This window comes from Diabrotica virgifera, chromosome 10 (assembly GCF_917563875.1).
Source record: "Diabrotica virgifera virgifera chromosome 10, PGI_DIABVI_V3a".
Lineage (NCBI taxonomy): Eukaryota > Metazoa > Arthropoda > Insecta > Coleoptera > Chrysomelidae > Diabrotica > Diabrotica virgifera.
Genome location: NC_065452.1, coordinates 107023219 through 107042273, shown reverse-complemented (window position 1 = coordinate 107042273; position 19055 = coordinate 107023219). Strand labels below are relative to the sequence as shown.

At 32.3% G+C, this 19055-nt stretch overlaps 1 protein-coding gene across 2 annotated transcripts in view; it reads right to left on the bottom strand.

Moving 5' to 3' along the window:
* LOC114334291 (UDP-glucose 6-dehydrogenase) overlaps positions 1-19055 on the bottom strand; it is a 97600-nt gene that overhangs the window by 53090 nt on the left and 25455 nt on the right. For both annotated transcript variants that reach the window (XM_028284328.2, XM_028284329.2), the window contains one exon: positions 15216-15353. In XM_028284328.2, the coding sequence (XP_028140129.1) occupies positions 15216-15353 (138 nt within the window). The remainder of the gene's footprint in view (positions 1-15215; positions 15354-19055) is intronic.

Below are 19055 nucleotides of genomic sequence, written 5' to 3'. Positions count from 1 at the left end.
AGGTTTTTATATCATTTTCTATTTGTTCTAAATATCTCAGCTTCGGTCTTCCTCTTGTTCTTTTTCCTACTGGCATCTGTTTGAATATTTTGTTTGGTATTTCGCCTTCTTCCATTTTTTCTACATGTCCCATCCATCGCAGCCTCCTATTTTAATGAATGTTATGATATCCGGATCCTGGTATATTTCGTATAGTTCAAAGTTGTACCTTCTTCGCCAAATTCCATTTTCTTTTGTGCCCTTATATATGTGTCGCAAGATTTTCTTTCAAAGGTGGCTAGCAATGTTTCCTCTCTTTTAGTGAGTGTCCAGGTTTCTGAGCCGTATGTGAGTACCGGTCTTATTAAGGTTTTGTATATTTGGCATTTTGTTTTCCTTGCGACGTTATCTGATCTTAGTTGCCGAATTAAGCCATGGCAACTTTTATTGGCAATAAATATTCGCCTCTTCACTTCCTCTGCTACGTTATTATCAGATGTGACTAGGGATCCCAAGTATGTAAAGTTTTTTACCCCCTCAATGTTGTATTCTCCTATTGTTATATTTTATGGCTGAATTATTTCTGTGTTTTTACTTACCTGTATATATTTTGTTTTGTTCTGGTTGATTTTAATTTTGTGCAGCTCGTTCTATTTGATTGGATGCCTCTATCATTTCTCTTCTTGATCTTGCGATTATGTCAACATCATCTGCAAATGCTAGTATTTGCACGCTTTTATTAATTATTGTTCCTCGAGTATATATACTATATATTTATACAATATTTTTTTCGGTAAAATACTTACTATTTGAGTTTTTCACCCCCGAGAAAATTTTTTTTACTCCGCCCCGCATTTTCCAATTTTTGTAAAATGGAGGGGATGTAGAATTGTAAACTTTTTCTTATACAGTAATAGACAATTTCAACTACCTATTCCCAAATTTTCATCCTTCCTTTATTTTTTTGGAGGTTTTCGTAAAATTTTGTGTTCCTTGATCGGGCTAGTAGGGAGGAAAAGTTACAAAGGTGGGTATACGTATACATCGATATTATGTTGTAGTCTCATGTTTTGTAAACACTTTATTTGTTTAATTTCTCTGATATCTTTAATAACAAAGAAACTAGACGGTTTTACTCTTTATCTTATCCCTACCACTAAGATGAAATTATTTCCTATATAATATAGTGCGAAAGGAACAGAGTGTTCAAAAAAAAATCTGTGTAATCTACCTCTCGCTATTTAAAGAGCCTCCACGTAGACACCAAATCCGTACCTACTCTCAAGGAAATTTCACCCCAAACCGTCACAGAGCCTCCATTAAACAATCTCGTCTCTCTTATGTTGCGCTGTACATACCGCTTACCTGGTCTGCAAATAACTCTTATAGGTGTCGATAAGACCTGTTTACGTTATGTACCTTTCTGTTTTTAAAGTTTTGTTAACTGTTATTTTTTTTTTGTTAATTTAGTTTTGCTTCAAAACACATATTTTAAAGAGTAAAATCACCTATTTTCTTTGTTTGTTAAGATATCGGGAAGATTAAAAAAAATGTTTACAAAATATAAGACTATCATATGGTTCCGATGTATACTCTCATTTGTACCTCGTCCTCCCTACAACGTGTCTCAAACTTAACATAAGAAAAACATTTTTTTTTTTCTTCCACCTAGTATAAGTACAAAAAAGAAGTTTAAGTAAACCTTTGCATAACTGTGTAAATACTAAAGAAAAATCTCAAATATTAAAAAAAATAGTGAAATCCGTTAATCTGTTCACAAAAAAATCAACTATAAAAATGAGCATAATTTTCTATTTGCCTAACTTATGCCTCGCAGTGTAAATGTAGATGACTTAAAAAGCATATTGTCAATATTTTTGAGTTGCGTTTCTGGGAAGACTTTATTGAAAGATAAAAATTAAATTATTATAAAGAATTATATTATAGAAGATTAATTATAGAAGAATTTTTTTAATACGAAGCAACAAAAACAAAATTTGTTTAAGTTGTCTTTTGAGAACGACTTCCGAAGTGGAAATCGAAATGTCAAAATAAACTTAAATTAAATTGTAGCTTATTCCCAGAAAAATTTGTAAATTGTATTAACATTTCACAATAAAATAGCTTTAGAACAACTATTATTGGCAAAAAAGATAAATTACACCCAGAATCATATCGTCCTATATCATTAACATGTTCCTCATGTAAACTTATGGAAAAAATAGTCAACAGAAGATTAATGTGGAACCTGGAACGCAATGATCAACTGATTATCGAACAAGCTGGCTTTAGACCAGGCAGATCTACAAACGACAACATTATCGATCTGGAAAACGCTATTTCACGAAGCTTTTAAAAATAACCAAAAATGTATGGCGATTTACTTTGACATAACTAAAGCATTTGATACAGTATGGAAACACCGTATATTGAACATTCTAAACAAGTTGGGATATCAAGGAAATATTTTAGCCTATATAAAAAATTTTTTAACTGAAAGAACATTTCAAGTCCGAGCGAATGGTGCTATATCCTATCTTAGAGAACAACAAAACGGAATCTCACAAGGATCAGTCATCAGCCCTACTCTATTTTTAATAGCAATAAACGATATAGTAAAACTAATTGCGAAACCGGTTCAGGCACGACTATATGCTGACGATCTGATTCTGTACATCAAAGGAAAAAACGTAAATCATATGGCGTCAATATTACAGGAACACTTAAATAAACTAGTAAATTGGTCCTTGAGCACCGGTTTTAGTTTTTGTTCTAATAAAACAAAATGTATAATATTTTCAAAAAAACGTATTGAGGATAAACCAAATCTCACGCTTGAGAATCAAAATCTTTCCTATACAAACGAAATAAAATTCCTAGGAATGATATTGGACCAACAGTTAAATTGGAAAAGTCATATTCAGCAGTTAGTTCTTTCATGTCGAAATGGTCTTAACTTGTTAAAGTATCTAGCTCACAGGACTTGGGGTGCTGAAGGTAAAACACTGCTCATGCTATATAGATCCTTAATTCGCTCTAAGATTGACTACGGATGTGTCGCATATGCATCTGCCAGCAAAACAACGTTGAAACCTTTGGATACGCTACATAACACCTCCCTAAGGATAATACTTGGAGCATACAGAACAACGATAAATAGCATACAAGCTGAAATAGGCGAACCCACTCTAATGCTTCGTAGACAGCTGTTAACCTTTAATTACGCTTCTAACATAAATGTACATAAAAGAATTCCAATAAATAACATTTTAGATCTATCCATGACTAATGACTCTTCAAAGTTCAATCTCCCTTATTCTCGCAGAATCCACCATGCAATGGAGCTACTTAACTGGCAGGAATTTCCACCCTTATATCAATACAAAGAAATATCTTCATCTCCACCTTGGACTGTAAAAATTCCAACAGTCAATTGCAGTCTATTACAATTCCAAAAAAATAGCACTAACCCTAATTTCATCTTACAACACTCCAGAGATCTAATTAACTCTCACTCCGATTACACAGTATACTATACAGACGCGTCTAAAACTGAAAATGGAGTCGGAGTGGCAATTGTTAACAACACAGAGATTCACAAACATAAAATTCCAGATACTGCAATTGTATTAACTGGGGAACTTTATGCGATCTACCAAGCAATACTTCATGCAAATGCGAACAAGATAAATAAGATATTAATCGTCACAGATTCTATGTCATCACTACACGTAATAAGAAAAATTTACACGCAGCATCCAATAGCTTTACTAATAAAGGAAGAACTACATAAATTGCATACTGAAGATCTAAGAATCAAGTTTCTTTGGGTCCCATCACATGTTGGAGTAGCAGGTAATGAAGCAGCAGACCGAAATGTCAAAGAAGCAATAAATGATAACAGTATTCCCATGCCGCTCCAATCTGTAAGTACGGATCTCAAAAGCTACTTCATAAAACATCTTTTCGAAAATTGGAACAATAAATGGAAATCCACATCATCAAAGCTTCAGGAGATAAAAAACAACGTCGGACCATGGCAACCACCCGAGGTATCTAGACGAAAGCAAACAATTATTTCCCGTTTACGACTTGGACATACCCAATTTTCTCATGAATATTTGCTGAAAAAAGAAGAACCTCGAACTTGTGATGAGTGCGGTTCACTCCTTACAGTGAAACATGTGCTAGTGGAAAAGTGTACAAAGTTCAATAGCCATAGAATTAAATACCATTTAGCTAACAATCTTAAAGACATTTTAGACTATAACAACGCTAATAAACTATTTTTGTTTCTAAAAGACTGCAACTTACTAAACAAAGTGTAATTAACTGTTACTATCCCGCTAATAACCTTCTTAGGTTGAAGCGGATTGTTGTAAATAAAAAAAACAACTATTATTGGATGATGTGATATGAATAATTGATGAAAACAAATAAAAGTAAAGAACGATATTAAACGAGAAACAAGTATGTAGGTACGTAAATATAGTATATTATGTATGTTTATATTTATAATAATGTTTGTTAACCAATTAACTGTGATATTTTGTTACATGGAAAGTTTCACTCCTGTTAAAGGTTTCTCATATTTTTGCCAAATCACGGTCATAAAGTAGAAGCTATATTTAATTCTCTAATGATATTCTTGTAAGAACATGATATCGATTTGAAAAACTGCAGGGGACAGTCCTACGATAACGCGTCAGTTATGAGTGGAAAATACAATGGTGTTCAGGCTAAAATTAGAGAACTTGGCGTTGTGGATTCCGTGTGTCGCCCACTCTCTAAATTGAGTTGCAAAAGCTGCAGCTGAGTGTTGTCCTGCTGCCATATCATTATTCGATTTCTTAGTAGAACTACATATATGAACTACAAATATGTATTTTTCACTTCCTCTACATATAGATACATATACGTATACATATATACATATACAGATACGTATACCTTGTTAAACGAATCTTTAAAAGTTGGATATTTAAGCGAGAGCAACGCCGACCGTGGCAGAAATATTATTGTTACTAAAAGAGTAAATACTACTAGATTGTCATCTAGAAGTGATGCCTTAAAAGCGCTAGTTAAAGGTTATAATCAGATTAAAGGAGCATGATCCAAAATTTCAGAAGACGATGAGCAACAATTTAAAACTCGTAGCGATGCATATGGTTTGTATAATCGAATGTGTTTACTGGAATATTTTTGCAATATTTTGAAATGAAATCTTAGAGAGGGCAAAAAGCACAAGTCGTATTCTCCAAGATCCAAATATTAGCCTTAATTCAGGAGCGGCACTTAGATCACTTAAAGAATGTATACAGTGGAACTCAGAAGAAGCTCACTCACTGAAGTTACCGACATTTACAGTAATGATTTAGATGAAAAACTAGGTGTCGAACTGGTACAATTTGTAGAATTTTTAATTTCATTATTTAAAGAGGAAATCGGCTCATTCAATATAAGAAAAGAACTTCCAAACGTTGAGGTGACACTTCGTTTATATTTACTTCTGATGCTAAATAACTGCAGTGGAGAGAGATCATTCTCAAAACTTAAGTTAATTAAAAATCGACTTCGGTCTACGATGGGCAAAGAGCCTTTGAATCATCTCTCTATAATGAGCATTGAACACGATGTCTTAAAGCAACTAGTTATGTCCGACATAATCAAGGAATATTCAATTAAAAAATCTCGAAAAGTACCCGGATTTTAACCATACATGTTACTATGTTTATTAATATTTTACTGTAACAAGATGCAGCTCTTTTATTCAGGCCCCGGGCTTAGGTGACTGGCGCCCTGGGCAAATGGTCTACTGGCGCCCCCTTTATTACTATAATATAAAAGCAAATAATAATCTATGTTACTTATATTTTATGAAGTAAAGTAAATAGAAAGAAAATACGCCTTTCATACACAAAACTGTAGACATAATATATTTCTACATAATTCACACTTCCAGCAAAGATTACAACTTAAAATTATATTTTTAAGACCCTACTTTGTACAAAGCATTTTAAGTGACAGATTTTTTTCTAGCCTTCAGATATTTTTTAGTGGGTAATTTGTTTCTCTAATTTATTTTTATTATCTCTTTTATTTTCCGCCCCCAAAAATTTGGCGCCCTGGGCAAATGCCCAGTCTGCCCATTTATAGCCAGGGGCCTGCTTTTATTTATTACTTAAAAATATATTTATAAAAGTAGATCAACAATTTTTTAAAGGTAGGAGGTAGGGCCCCACACCAACTCTGCCCAGGGGCCCCCACTGCCTTAAATCCGGCTTTGGACCTATAGAAAGAAAACCTACCTGTTTCCTGCCAAGGGAGCCGTTTTTTAATTATCAACAATTTAGAGCAAAAAACGCGATTTTGTCGATTTCTTGCATCCCATTGAAAAGCTAGATAGTTGGCAAAAAAAAGTAAACAATTTGATTTTTTAGAACATTAAAAAAGCTTCAAAATGGCAATTTTTGAAAGTTAAAAAGTCAATTTTTTGCTTCTTAAATTGTAAAATAATGCAAAATCGTTTTTTGTTAATAACTATTATTAAAATTAACCTAGAATGGGTATTTTGGTACTTAATAAACCCTCAAAATTTGAGTCCGATCGATCAATTAGTTGAAAAGTTATTCTATTTGTTTATCTCAGAGACCTTTTTTGCAATAAAACCTAAGACAGAAAATAATGAAGATAGGACAAGTTTTCGGGTGCTCGACTCCAATGAAAGTAAAAGACATATACAGGGTGTCCAGAAACTCTACCGACAAATGAAGACAGGAGATTCCTCAGATAATTTTAAGATAATTTAACCCAATTCACCTAGTCCGAAAATGCTTCCTAAGGGAGCTAGAGCTCTTTGAAGATGGCGTCATGTAATTAGTTTTTCTTAAATACCTCCAGAACGCTTCTATTTAGAAAAACGAAAATTGGTATACATATTTATTTTCCAGAAATGAATCGATTCCATCCATTGCGAATTTCTAGTACAGGTCATAGGCGCCCGTTTTGGGTAGGGCCACGGTTATTTTATCGCCTAACTTTTTTGTCTTTAATTTTTAAGCATTTTTGACTCTGAATTATTTAACAGTGAGTTATTCTAGTACTAAAAGGTACTCTTAGTTTAAGTCGATAGGATACACCGTTTTCTAGAAAAATCGATTTGAAAATTTTTCGTTCCTTGAATTTAAAAAAAAAAAGATTAAAAAAAAACTATTTAGAAAGATGAAAACTGGTACATTTATTTATATTCCAGAGATTAATCGATTTCATTAATGGCGAATTTCTAGTACCGGTCATAGGCGTCCGTTTTGGGTAGGTCAATAGTTATTTTATAGCATACCTTTATTGTCTTTAATTTTTAAGTATTTTTGACACTGGATTATTCAATTATGAGATATTTGAGTACTAAAAGTTACTCTTGCTTTAAGTTGGTAAAATACATCGTTTTTTTTTAATTCTTTTTAACTTTTTTTTTTCAAATTCCCAAAACTAAAAACTTTCAAATCGATTTTTCTAGAAAACAGTGTATCCTATCGACTTAAAGTAAGAGTACCTTTTAGTACTAAAATACCTCACAATTTAATAATCCAGTATCAAAAATGCTTTAAAGTTGAAGACAAAAAAGTTATGCGATAAAATAACCGTTGTCCTACCCAAAACGTACGCCTATGACCGGTACTAGAAATTCGCAATGAATGGAATCGATTTATTTCAGGAAAATAAATAAGTATACCAATTTTTGTTTTTCTAAATAGAAGCGTTCTGGAGGTATTTAAGAAAAACTAATTACATGGCGCCAACTTCAAAGAGCTCTAGCTCTCTTAGGAAGCATTTTTGGACTAGGTGAATTGGGTTAAATTGTCATAAAATTATCTGAGGAATCTCCTGTCTTCGTTTGTCGGTAGAGTTTCTAGACACCCTATATACTTACTAGGAATATATATATTAAAAAAAGATAAAAAAAATAGTACTTATATACATATTATATTATAATCGAAAATCCTAATGCAAAATCATTGAAATTTTTCGTTTATAAACATTTAGAATCCTTTTTAAAAATTGTCTGTAGAAAAAATATTTTTACATATTCGCAAAGCTGATATTTTTTCCACAAATTTGAAAGGAATAGATAGTTATTCTGGGACGATTAGATAAAAAGTGGGAATTATGTTTTTATTTCCACTAATTTGTTTACAATAATTAAAGAAAAGTAATTAGTTTCATTTTAACGATAAAGACTTAGAATAAAAATAATTAGTTTCATTTTAAAGTTTTATCACACAGTAGACGATTAATTAGACTTGAATGAAAAATTGGAATTTTTTGGGAAAACCCATTTTTTCAAATGTTTAAACAAATTACATTTGTTAATTAATAATATTATTAAAACATTGCATATTTGTAATGTACGCAAAAAGTATATACGAATTAAAAAAATTATCAAAATCTATCAACTAGAACCAAGGCTGCCCGTGTGCAACTTAATATTTGCCACCCCCTTCCAACACTTTAGAAATATGTACATTGTATATACTAGTATTTAAAGAAATGTGCAGAAGATGCATAACAGTAATAATTTGTAAATAGATAAATACTTGAACAGTTAGATTAATATCAATGATTAAACGCCCATTATATGTGTATCCTAATTTAAACTTCCATTTAATTAAATTGCGTCATAATGAGTACCTATAACATAAAAAACTAAAAACGAACTTTTCGGGTTTTCGTTTCGGGAAACATTTTGACAACGTCTTTTTTTTATTTTTATTAAATTTGCAAATTTACAATCTGCTATTAAAAGCTATTAGTAAATGCGAGTATTGCAAATACATGAGAGGAGAAGTTATCCACTGATAACACTACCAATACTAACACTAACAAATTAATTAAATTAATGTTTGATTATAATTACAATGTCTTTGTCTTTAATATCCAATGTCTTTGTTTTTATTACCCAATGTCGCACACACTTCTATTCACGTTCGGTAGATAAGATTGTTAAAGCAGAAAGTATATCTTGCTTCATTGAGGATTGAAAATAATTTTTAATAGTTTTAAGTTTTGAAAACGTTGAAATGTTGATATAAGATTATTTTCGTAAATGTATTCAAGAATATCACCAGGACTTTTTCCGTGGTAAAATATGGTTGAATTTCTTCATATAAATCGATTGCACTAATGTCAGTCTCTGAGCTGTTTATGTCTGTAAGGGCTTTATACAGACACAGTTTTTTAAATTTGGTTATGCCATATACTCGTATTTCACTAACAATGTCTATGTGCTGTTAAAGTAATTGTAACCGTTCTCCAATTGCTGTTATGGCAGCATCCAAAATCTTAAAATAAAAATTTATTTCAAATGAGAATTCCAGAGATAATATAGGTTCATCAGTTCATTCATACTCAAAATGCACTTCTCTTATTCTAATTCGTTCGATAGATGAGCTAGGGAAATCTTCTGTAATGTCAGCTTTTGTAGATATCTCTCTGGATTCGGTTACAAAATTTTGAAATGATCTTCAAAACGTTTCGGTATAAAATATATTTTTTTAAATTATCAAGTGAATCAAGTGAAGATTTTATGTCAAATTTTGGACGTGGAAGGATTTTTCTAATCGCGTTTATTTTACTTAAAATATCTCACCACACCACAACAGAACACATGAATTTGAATTTCCAAGATTTTTTTCTGCAATACACTGTGTCTACCGTGCATATTGGCTCCATTATCCTAATTATCCTTGGCAAATTATTCCTATTTATATTTAATTCTTCAAGTTTATTCTCTATAAATTCAAAGAGACCTTGTCCAGTTACGTCAGAAGCATGAAAAGAGCCCAAGAAATATTCAAATATCCGAACTGGTGTTGAAGTTGAAACACATCTTATTACAATAATTGTTATTTGTTCTACGTGCGTTGTATCTGGGCTATAATCTAATATAATAGAAAAATATTTAGATTCTTAAAAAAAAGAATTATAAATGATAAATGAAACGCATTTTAGTATTATCAGCTAATAATAATAATAATAATTATTGCTTGGAATATTAAAGTTTAGAATTAGAATTATCTGAATCATTACTATTTAATTATTTGAATTTATTTTCGTTTAAAAAAAAGTATTATCATCAGTGGCCTGCTTTTGGCCGCCCCTATTGTTGGACGCCTGTGTGCGATGCTCACTTTGCATACATGGTAGCGGCGACCCTGACTAGAACCTCGAGATATAAACAAACTTATAGTATTTTGAAGTTCATTCACATTTTTAAAAGCTTGAATTTTCAGTTTCCCCTTAACATGGTCCAAGTAATTTTCATTTCAGCCTGATTTTTATTCATGGACAATGCCATTTTAATCTCATCCCTACCTTTTACCTACATAATCATTCTAGAATAACTATGTACGTTTAAATTCGTGTAATATTGTCAGCTTTTTAAACATGGAAAAATATTTCATCTACGAATAATAACTTATACATTATTCTAATTGTTATACATTAAAAATCCCAGTAATCCAGTTTGCAAAACGGTTTTTGGTTTTCAAAATGTATTTTTCGGCCATTTTTGATACGTATTGATAGTTTAACTCTTAAACTTTCATTTGATATGCGTAGAATTACCATATCTTCATTATTTTCTAACTAATGTTATTGCAAAAGAAAGTCTCTGGGATAAACAAGTAGAATAACTTTTAAACTAATTGGACCGCGTTATGTAATAGCGGATTAAGCGCCAAAATGTAGTTTTGAGATAAATCGGTTTAAAGATTTTAAATTTGTTTTTGGTACTATTTCTAAAATATAGTACTGACATGTTTCATATTTAATATATTAATGCAAATGTAAATAGAATTTTACATGTGTTTAAAATTTTTTAAAAATAATTTATATTTTAAAAGTTATTCGATCAAATGTCGCTTAATTCGTTAATGATTTTTTAAGATATGCATGAGTTAAGATCCGAATACCGGATTAAGAGACATATTTGGTGCTTAATCTGATGTTACCTTACAAAGGATGTCTTTTAATTCGATATCTTTAACGTTAGTAAATATGTTATGTTTTGTAATAAAGAATTAACCGACTATTCGTGGCGCGTGATTCGTTATTACACTTACAAAGATGCGGATTTTTGTTTATGACAATGGATTATGTACCATTATTGGCGTTTAGTTCGATATTACAAATCCTAGTGTGGGATTTTTTTTAAGAAAATAAAAAATGTCGCTTAATACAGGCATTTAAAAACAGCTTTTTTTAAATTTTTTTACAAAAAACATATTTTTATACATAGATTTGCACCCTAGCTGCAAGATGGCACTATTATCTCGATTTTGGACTTTTGGCGGTTAATCCGTTACCGTAATTTGGGGTAACTTGAGACGATGGGGTTACTTGAGACAATTTGGAGACACTATTATTTTTCGTCGATTTGGCATCCCGGTTAACATTGTTAGTGTTGTTTTGATAGCAAAAGGTAGCAAACGTGTGGTTGTTGACCGTTAGTAATTAAATTCTTTTGTCTTATCTAAGGTAAGTTGATAATTTTTTAATAAAAGTCAACTTTAAAACTGCCAAATTTCATATAGTACATAACTTATATAATAATTCTATGACTAATATCCGAAAACAAGCAATTGTTGTAGAAAACGTAACCTCTAATATTAATATTGGTGTGCCGTAAATTTCATTGCGGCGTTGCGAAGTTTATGGCTGCTATAAAATATGAATTCTCAGCCTGACCTTGGTTGGTCAACTTGAGACAACTGTCTTAAGTTACCCCACCACAAATTAGATACTGTAAAAACTAGTTTCTAACCTACCTACTTACCTACCTACCTACTTACCTATCTACTTACCATTTTTTCATTATTGTTTCAGGCTCAGGTATGGTTCGAACCCAAAAAAGAATTTTGGGATCTAGAAAATACCGAAAATTCGCGGAGGAGCAACTTCATAAAGCAGTGGAAGCTGTTAGGTCCGGGATTTCTTTGAGGAAAGCCGAAGAAAAATTTGGAATACCACGATGTTCTATAAATAGAGCAATAAATGGAAAGAACACAGGAAAGGTCGGTAGACCATTTGTTTTAAATGAAGTTGACCAAAATGCTTTAGTAATGTGTCTATGTTCAGCTGGGGATTGGGGCTTTCCTCTCACACTATACGATATTAGACTCATTGTCAAAGCATTCCTCGACCGTTCTGGAAGAAATGAACATATATTTAAAAACAACATGCCATGTAGAGATTTTGTCATGTCTTTCTTGAAGCGTCACCAGAACACTTTGAGTAATAAAATGTGCCAAAACATAAAGAGATCTCGAGCCAAAGTCGACCATAACTCCATAAATATTTACTTTAATGTGTTAAATCAGTCAATGGAGGGAGTTCTTTCTCATTCTGTCATTAATTATGATGAAACAAATATGACAGACGATCCTGGTCGTAAAAAAGTTGATGTTAGAAGAGGGTGTCGACATCCTGAAAGGATTATTGATTTTTCTAAGTCAAGTACGTCTGTAATGTTTGCCGCTGCCGGAGACGGGACACTTCTCCCTCCATATGTAACATACAAAGCTGAGAATGTTTATAATATCTGGACCGAACATGGCCCTAAGAGGACAGTTTATAATAGAAGTAAGAGTGGGTGGTTCACTTTGGAGATATTCGAAGATTGGTTTCGAAAAATTGCCTTGCCTTATTTCTCGAAGCAAGATAAAGAAGAGAAAAAAGTATTGATTGGGGATAATTTGGCGAGCCATATATCCCCATATATAATAGAGGAATGTAAAAAAAACAACATAATCTTCATCCTACTTCCCCCAAATAGCACTGGACTTACTCAGCCGTTAGATGTCACATTTTTAGATTCTTGGAAAACAAAAAATCGTGGAACTGTGTCAAAAGATACATTTCCTCGTTTATTAAAAAAATGTCTGGAGGCAATGGGAGAGAAAAATCTTTCACAAAACGTAATAAGTGGATTTAAAGTAGCAGGATTAATTCCACTAAATCGAGGAGAGGGCTTGAAGAGACTTCCAAGTAAACAGGCAGTAGAGGATGGCAAAGAAAGTGAGAATACCGTTGCCTGGGTAACTACATTTCAATAATATTTAGAAGAATGTAGAAGGAAAGAGACAGATGGTTTAAGAAAACAAAAGAAAAAGAAATTGAATGTTCCTGCTGGTAGAGGAATCTGTGAAGAGGATATAGTAATTTTGGAAGACAAACCAAAGCCAGAAAAAAAGAAAAGAAACCAATTAGTGGAAAAAAATAAAGAGAAACCATCATCCAGTACGAAAAGGCAAAAGACAAGTAAAGTAATTATGTCTAGTGAAAGTGACGAAGACAGTTGCAATGAGGTTGTATTTGACGACAGTTCAGATGATGACTGGGATTCATTTCAAGCAAAACATATTGACAATATTGAAGACAATATTACTGAAGAGACTAATGACCAGGATAATATTTAATCTCATCAAGAAAAACATCCTCTGCAGCCAATAACGGCAATAACTAAACAAGTTGGATGCTTTGTCATAGTTAGTTACGACTCAAATTTTTATCCTGGGGTAATTGAAAATATTGACAGTAAAGGCGCAATAATAAGTGCAATGACAAAGACTTCACGGAAAACTGGAAATGGCCCAAACCTAAGGATGAACTGTATTATTGCTGGCATGACATTGTAGGTGGTATTAAACCGCCTAAAGCCCTAAATAATAGAGGTATTTTTTCAGTACCCGAACTAAAATTGCTGTAATTAATTGTTTTTAAATAAAAGTTTTGAGCTCTCTGTCTTTTTTATACACCCAAAAAAATATTCTGAATGTCTCAATTTAACATAACACTTTATAATTATATTTTCGGTGTCCCAAGTTACTCTATCAAGGCGTAATTTGAGTCACTTGTTGAATTTATACGGCTGTCTCAAGTTACCCCATTCTAGTGTGTAACTTGAGACAGACATAAAAAAAATTGCAAAAACTACTTACGACAAAATAAACAGAAATATTCTATAAACATATCATAGTTACCTATGCGACTAATGTTTTCAAATAGTTTTTGAACATTAATTTTTTCTCGGTATGTAATAAACTTCAGGTTTAAGTTAAAAAGTGTCTCAAGTTACCCCAAATTACGGTATTACATAACGCGGTCCAATTGATGGATTTTATGATGAATTTTGAGGGTTTGTTAAGTACCCAAATACCTAACTTTGGATGAAATACCAAAGTTCTAGGTTAATTTTAATAATAGTTATTAACAAATAACCATTTTGCCTTATTCTGCAGTCTGCGAAGCAACAAATAGGCTTTTTAACTTTTAAAAATCGCTATTTTGAAAATTTTTCAAAGTTCTAAAAAATCAAATTTTTTAAAACAAAGTAAGTTATCAATCGAAGTAGCACAGAAAATGACAATAAATATCCTCTCCATACCACCAGATTGACAATAGGTGGAATACTTTCTTTGGTTTCACCTCCTGAGATTTTCAAAATGTATAAATCATACAGGATGCCGAGGAAATTAAGATGAGAGAATTTTAAATAATTCACAACTCATCTGCTCAGCGTGGCAAAAGCTCCAACAAGAAAGATTCCTTAATACTCAAACAAAAGATTAAATGAATTAAAAATGTATAAACATTCTCAATTTCTTTGCAACACGGAAGAATCTGAGAGAAGAGGATATGGGACTACTGATGAGGGGCAAACAACCCCCGAAACCGGTATAGACTCTTCCTGCACTCTCAGATTTGACCATAGTATTATGCAGCTGCTGCATTTTCGTGTTGAAAAAAAATTGAGAATGTTTATACATTTTCAAATTTTTTAATTGTATGTCAACTATTTAGCTTTTTAATGGAGTCCAAACAATTGAAAAAATCGCGTTTTGCACTAAATTGTTAATAAATTAAAAACTGCTACGAACTCTGGCATGAAACAGGTAGGTTTTCTTCAATAGTAGTGGGATTACAATCATTAAAAAAGTTGTGAGATACCTGGATTATTAAAAGCCCCGAACAAGGTCTTTTTTTGCTTATTTCCCTGGAATAAAAAGACGAATGATGCAAAGGAAACGCATAATGACTATAGGTACATGGAACGTACAAGAGCAAAGAAGGAAGTAGGTATCTATTATAAATTATAATACATAAAAAATGGTGTAAACATATAACTTGTAAATGTAAATAAAATGTAAAATTACCACTTGTCATATTAATTACATTACCTTGCCATTTCCGTTCAGTTTTGTTGGTGTATTCACTGATATAAATATCAAGTCAGCATCTAATATTGCTTGAGTAAGGTTAGTGGTGAAGAATAAATTCCTACCTCTGCACTCTTGTACTACTTTGTCTAATCCAGGCTGCAATTAACACATACAATTTAAGTATTTTAAAAATTGCTTACCATAATTTATTATAACAAATATTATATATACAGGGTGATTCATTAAGAATGTCCAATCTCTGAGTTGCAGATTTTAGACCTCAAAATATTAAGATTTAATCCCAGTCACTTATATACAATGTGGCTCGTTACTGAGTTTTATTTAAACATTTAATACCTATTTTTACCCAGATATGATATATCGTTTTCATACTTGGCAGATAGTGTAAGTACTCTAAACCCTATTTAATTATAATAAATAAACGTTTCTGGCTACTACCAGAGGCGTACGGCAGGGAACAGTAAATTGTTGACCCTTCACAAATTCTACTCTAATGGTGGCATCGCTATTTTAGTGCAATATTTCGATTCTCAAATACCTTAGATGTAAATAATATTCTCTTCATTCGTAACGATAAAGTCATTAGTTTTCGAGATATTTGAAGTTGAAAATGAAACGGCACAGCTATTTTGATTAATGTATTGTGTCTCTTCATTTTTAACTTCAAATATCTCGAAAACTAATGATGTTATCGTTACGAATGAACAGTATGTTATTGATATAGAAAGTATTGGAGAATTGAAATATTGCGCTAAAATAGCAATTTCGCCAGTGGCATAGAAATTGGGAAGGATCAACTATTCATTTTCCCCTGTTGTACGCCTCTGATAGTAGTCAGAAACGTTAATTTAACATAATTTAGTACCTACACTTTCTGGCAAGTATGATAAGGATATGTCAAACTTGTGAAGTACTGGATACAAATAATTTTTTAATTTTTAAATCAAAAATCCTGTAACTCAGTAAGAAGCCACATTTTATTTAAGTAATTTGATGACAGGGGAAAGTGAATGGCTGACCCTTCCCACATTCTACGCCACTGGCAGAATTGCTAATTTAGCGCAATATTTAGATTCTCTAATACTATGTAAATAAGTTAAAAATGAAGTAACCCAATGCATTAATCAAAATAGCTGAGTCGTCTCATTTTCAACTTCAAATATCTCGAAAACTAATAACTTTATCGTTATGAATGAAGAGGATATTATTTTCATTTATAAGTATTGGAGAATCAAAACATCGTGCTACAATAGCAATTCCGCCAGTGCCGTACAATTTGGGAAGGGTCAACAATTCACTGTTCCCTGTGGTACGCCTCTGGTAGCAGCCAGAAACATTTGTTTATCATAATTACCTAAGTAATGTTTATAGTATCTGCCAAGTACGAAATGCCATCGAAAGAAGAGAAACAACGTCATGCCTTGCACAACATGTCGCAAATACAGGACCTACAATAAACCTGAACCAAACGACGATGCTAGCTAACATAGAAATCTAAAGAAAACGTGAAATCAGAAACGTGAAATCAGAGAATCGATAGAAATAGAAAATAATCCTAACAGTCTAAACCAAAGAGACGATGCTCAAAGGCTTCCTACAACATGGAAAACGGTACTAAAGAAAAAGACCAAAATAAATCAGGCAGCGACATCGACGTGTGCCACCCCTCCTGCCGTCCAACCTATACAGGGCCAATCACACAAGAAAGAAACCGCGCCTGCGAAGATAGCGCATCAACATCGACTTAATAAGTGACCGTATCGCAAATAAAAATTCAGTTTACTTCAAGTAGCAGCGAGAAGCGGAACTACCTGACTTGACAATAGCAAGTGAGATCTTGCGTCGTCAAAATAATGAAACGTCGTAGACAGGTGTTTCTGACTCATTAGTCGTCATCAATACGGTACCTATAGCCAAGTTAGAAAAACGAGTTTTTTAACTTGGGAAAGGATCACTACAGGAGCAATGTCACCATTTGTGACAACAATATTAGAAGACCCTGCCTTTCAGAGCGACGGCCAACACTGCCACGGAGATAAAGCTTCCTGAGGAAATAAAAGCCAAAAAAAAAAAGGTTTCTTTCCTCAGGTAGCTCAGGTACAAAAATTTATTAACACTAAGGCACTTCGGCGAATGAGCAAACAAAAAGAATTACTAAGAATAATCAAAGAAAGAAAAATACAATACTTGTAGGTAAAAGTAAAGTACAGGCATATACAGGACAAAAGATCGGTAGGAAGAAGCCATAGCTCGTGGCTGAGGTGAAAGCGTGGCAATGTTTGACCGATCATCTGCAGAAATTTTCCGTGCAGCCATTTCCAAAACTATTAAGGCTGTATGACACTATGCATTTTCTTGTATCCTTTCTAATATGTCAAAAAAATGCATAGTGTCATACACAGATACAAGAAACGATACAAGAATTTGTGTCAGACACAGATTCTAGTACAAGAACTGCACCAATTTCTGCGCAAAGAGCAAAAACGTAAAACTTGCTGGTAAAACATCTAAATGTCATAATGGCGGCTGAAAATGGGATCATATGTCTCGATGAATTTATTTGTGTTTTTGTAGATATTATTTATAAATCTTTTATTGATACTTAATATCGTCCTATTAGAGGTAAAAGTCACTAACTACACTTTCCAGAAAGTGGAGAAAAATCGATTAAAAGGTAAAGGTACAAATTGTTTTTTAAATTCACCTGGCTTGAATATTGAAATTTTTTTAATGCAAGTTTAAATAATAAGTATAAATAGATATTTTAAGCCATATTTCGTCACAGGAACTATGATATGATATTAGATCAATTTTTGTACTTAATGAGTTTTTCCATGAACACAATTATTGGATATTGATATCCTATTAGAGGTAAAACTCACTAACTACACTTTGCACTTGATGAGTTTTTCGTTGAACACAATTATTGGATATTAAGAAGTTAATGAAATAAACTCCATAAAATTTCGCTGACTTACAACAAACGAACTATCAAAAATAATAGTCTATTATTTAAAAAATTAACAATAAGTTTCGTTCTTCGAAAATAAATGCAATACTTTTGGCATTTATGACAGCCACAAAAGTCGCCTGCTTAATTGCAAAATAGATTATGTTACCCTTTATGTACGCGATCACGGTTACAAAGAAATTTAATCTCATATCTCTTTAATCAATCGCCAAACAGATAATGCAGACAAATATAATGTACAGTTTCAACAATACAATGTAACACACTACACACCTGTTAAGTCCCCTGCTTAATAGCAAAATAGATTATGTTATCTAATCTAATGTATTGTTTGAAAGATCACTAAGTACCGATTCGGCATTCCAGATTGTAAGGAAAAATTCACTAAGTGCAATAATAAGTTTTAATGAGTTTTACCCTGAAACCGAAATTCACAATATTGCACTCCATATTGGAAGGAAAAATCCACTAAGTGCAATAATACATTTTAATGGGTTTTGCCCTGAAACCGAAATTCACAATTACGCATTAGTGAATTGTACCACAAATTATCTCAGAAATTAGAAGGGTTAAAGCCCCAGGTAACTTCTCCAGAGCTGGGTAGTACCGATTGAGTTCAAATTGATGAAAATGTGAAAATCTCAAAAAAGGGCACTTAGTGAGTTTTACCTCTAATAGGACGATATATGGAATACTGTTCTACTAATACCCATATATTTAGCTCCTAGTAAAGTTCAAACTATAACTTTGGATTTCATGTTGCATAATTTTTTAATAGAGGAAAATGCAATAGTTCCTAATTTGGATCAAACTGAAGATAATTATAATGCAAATATTTTAGCACAAATACCAAAACAAAATAAAAA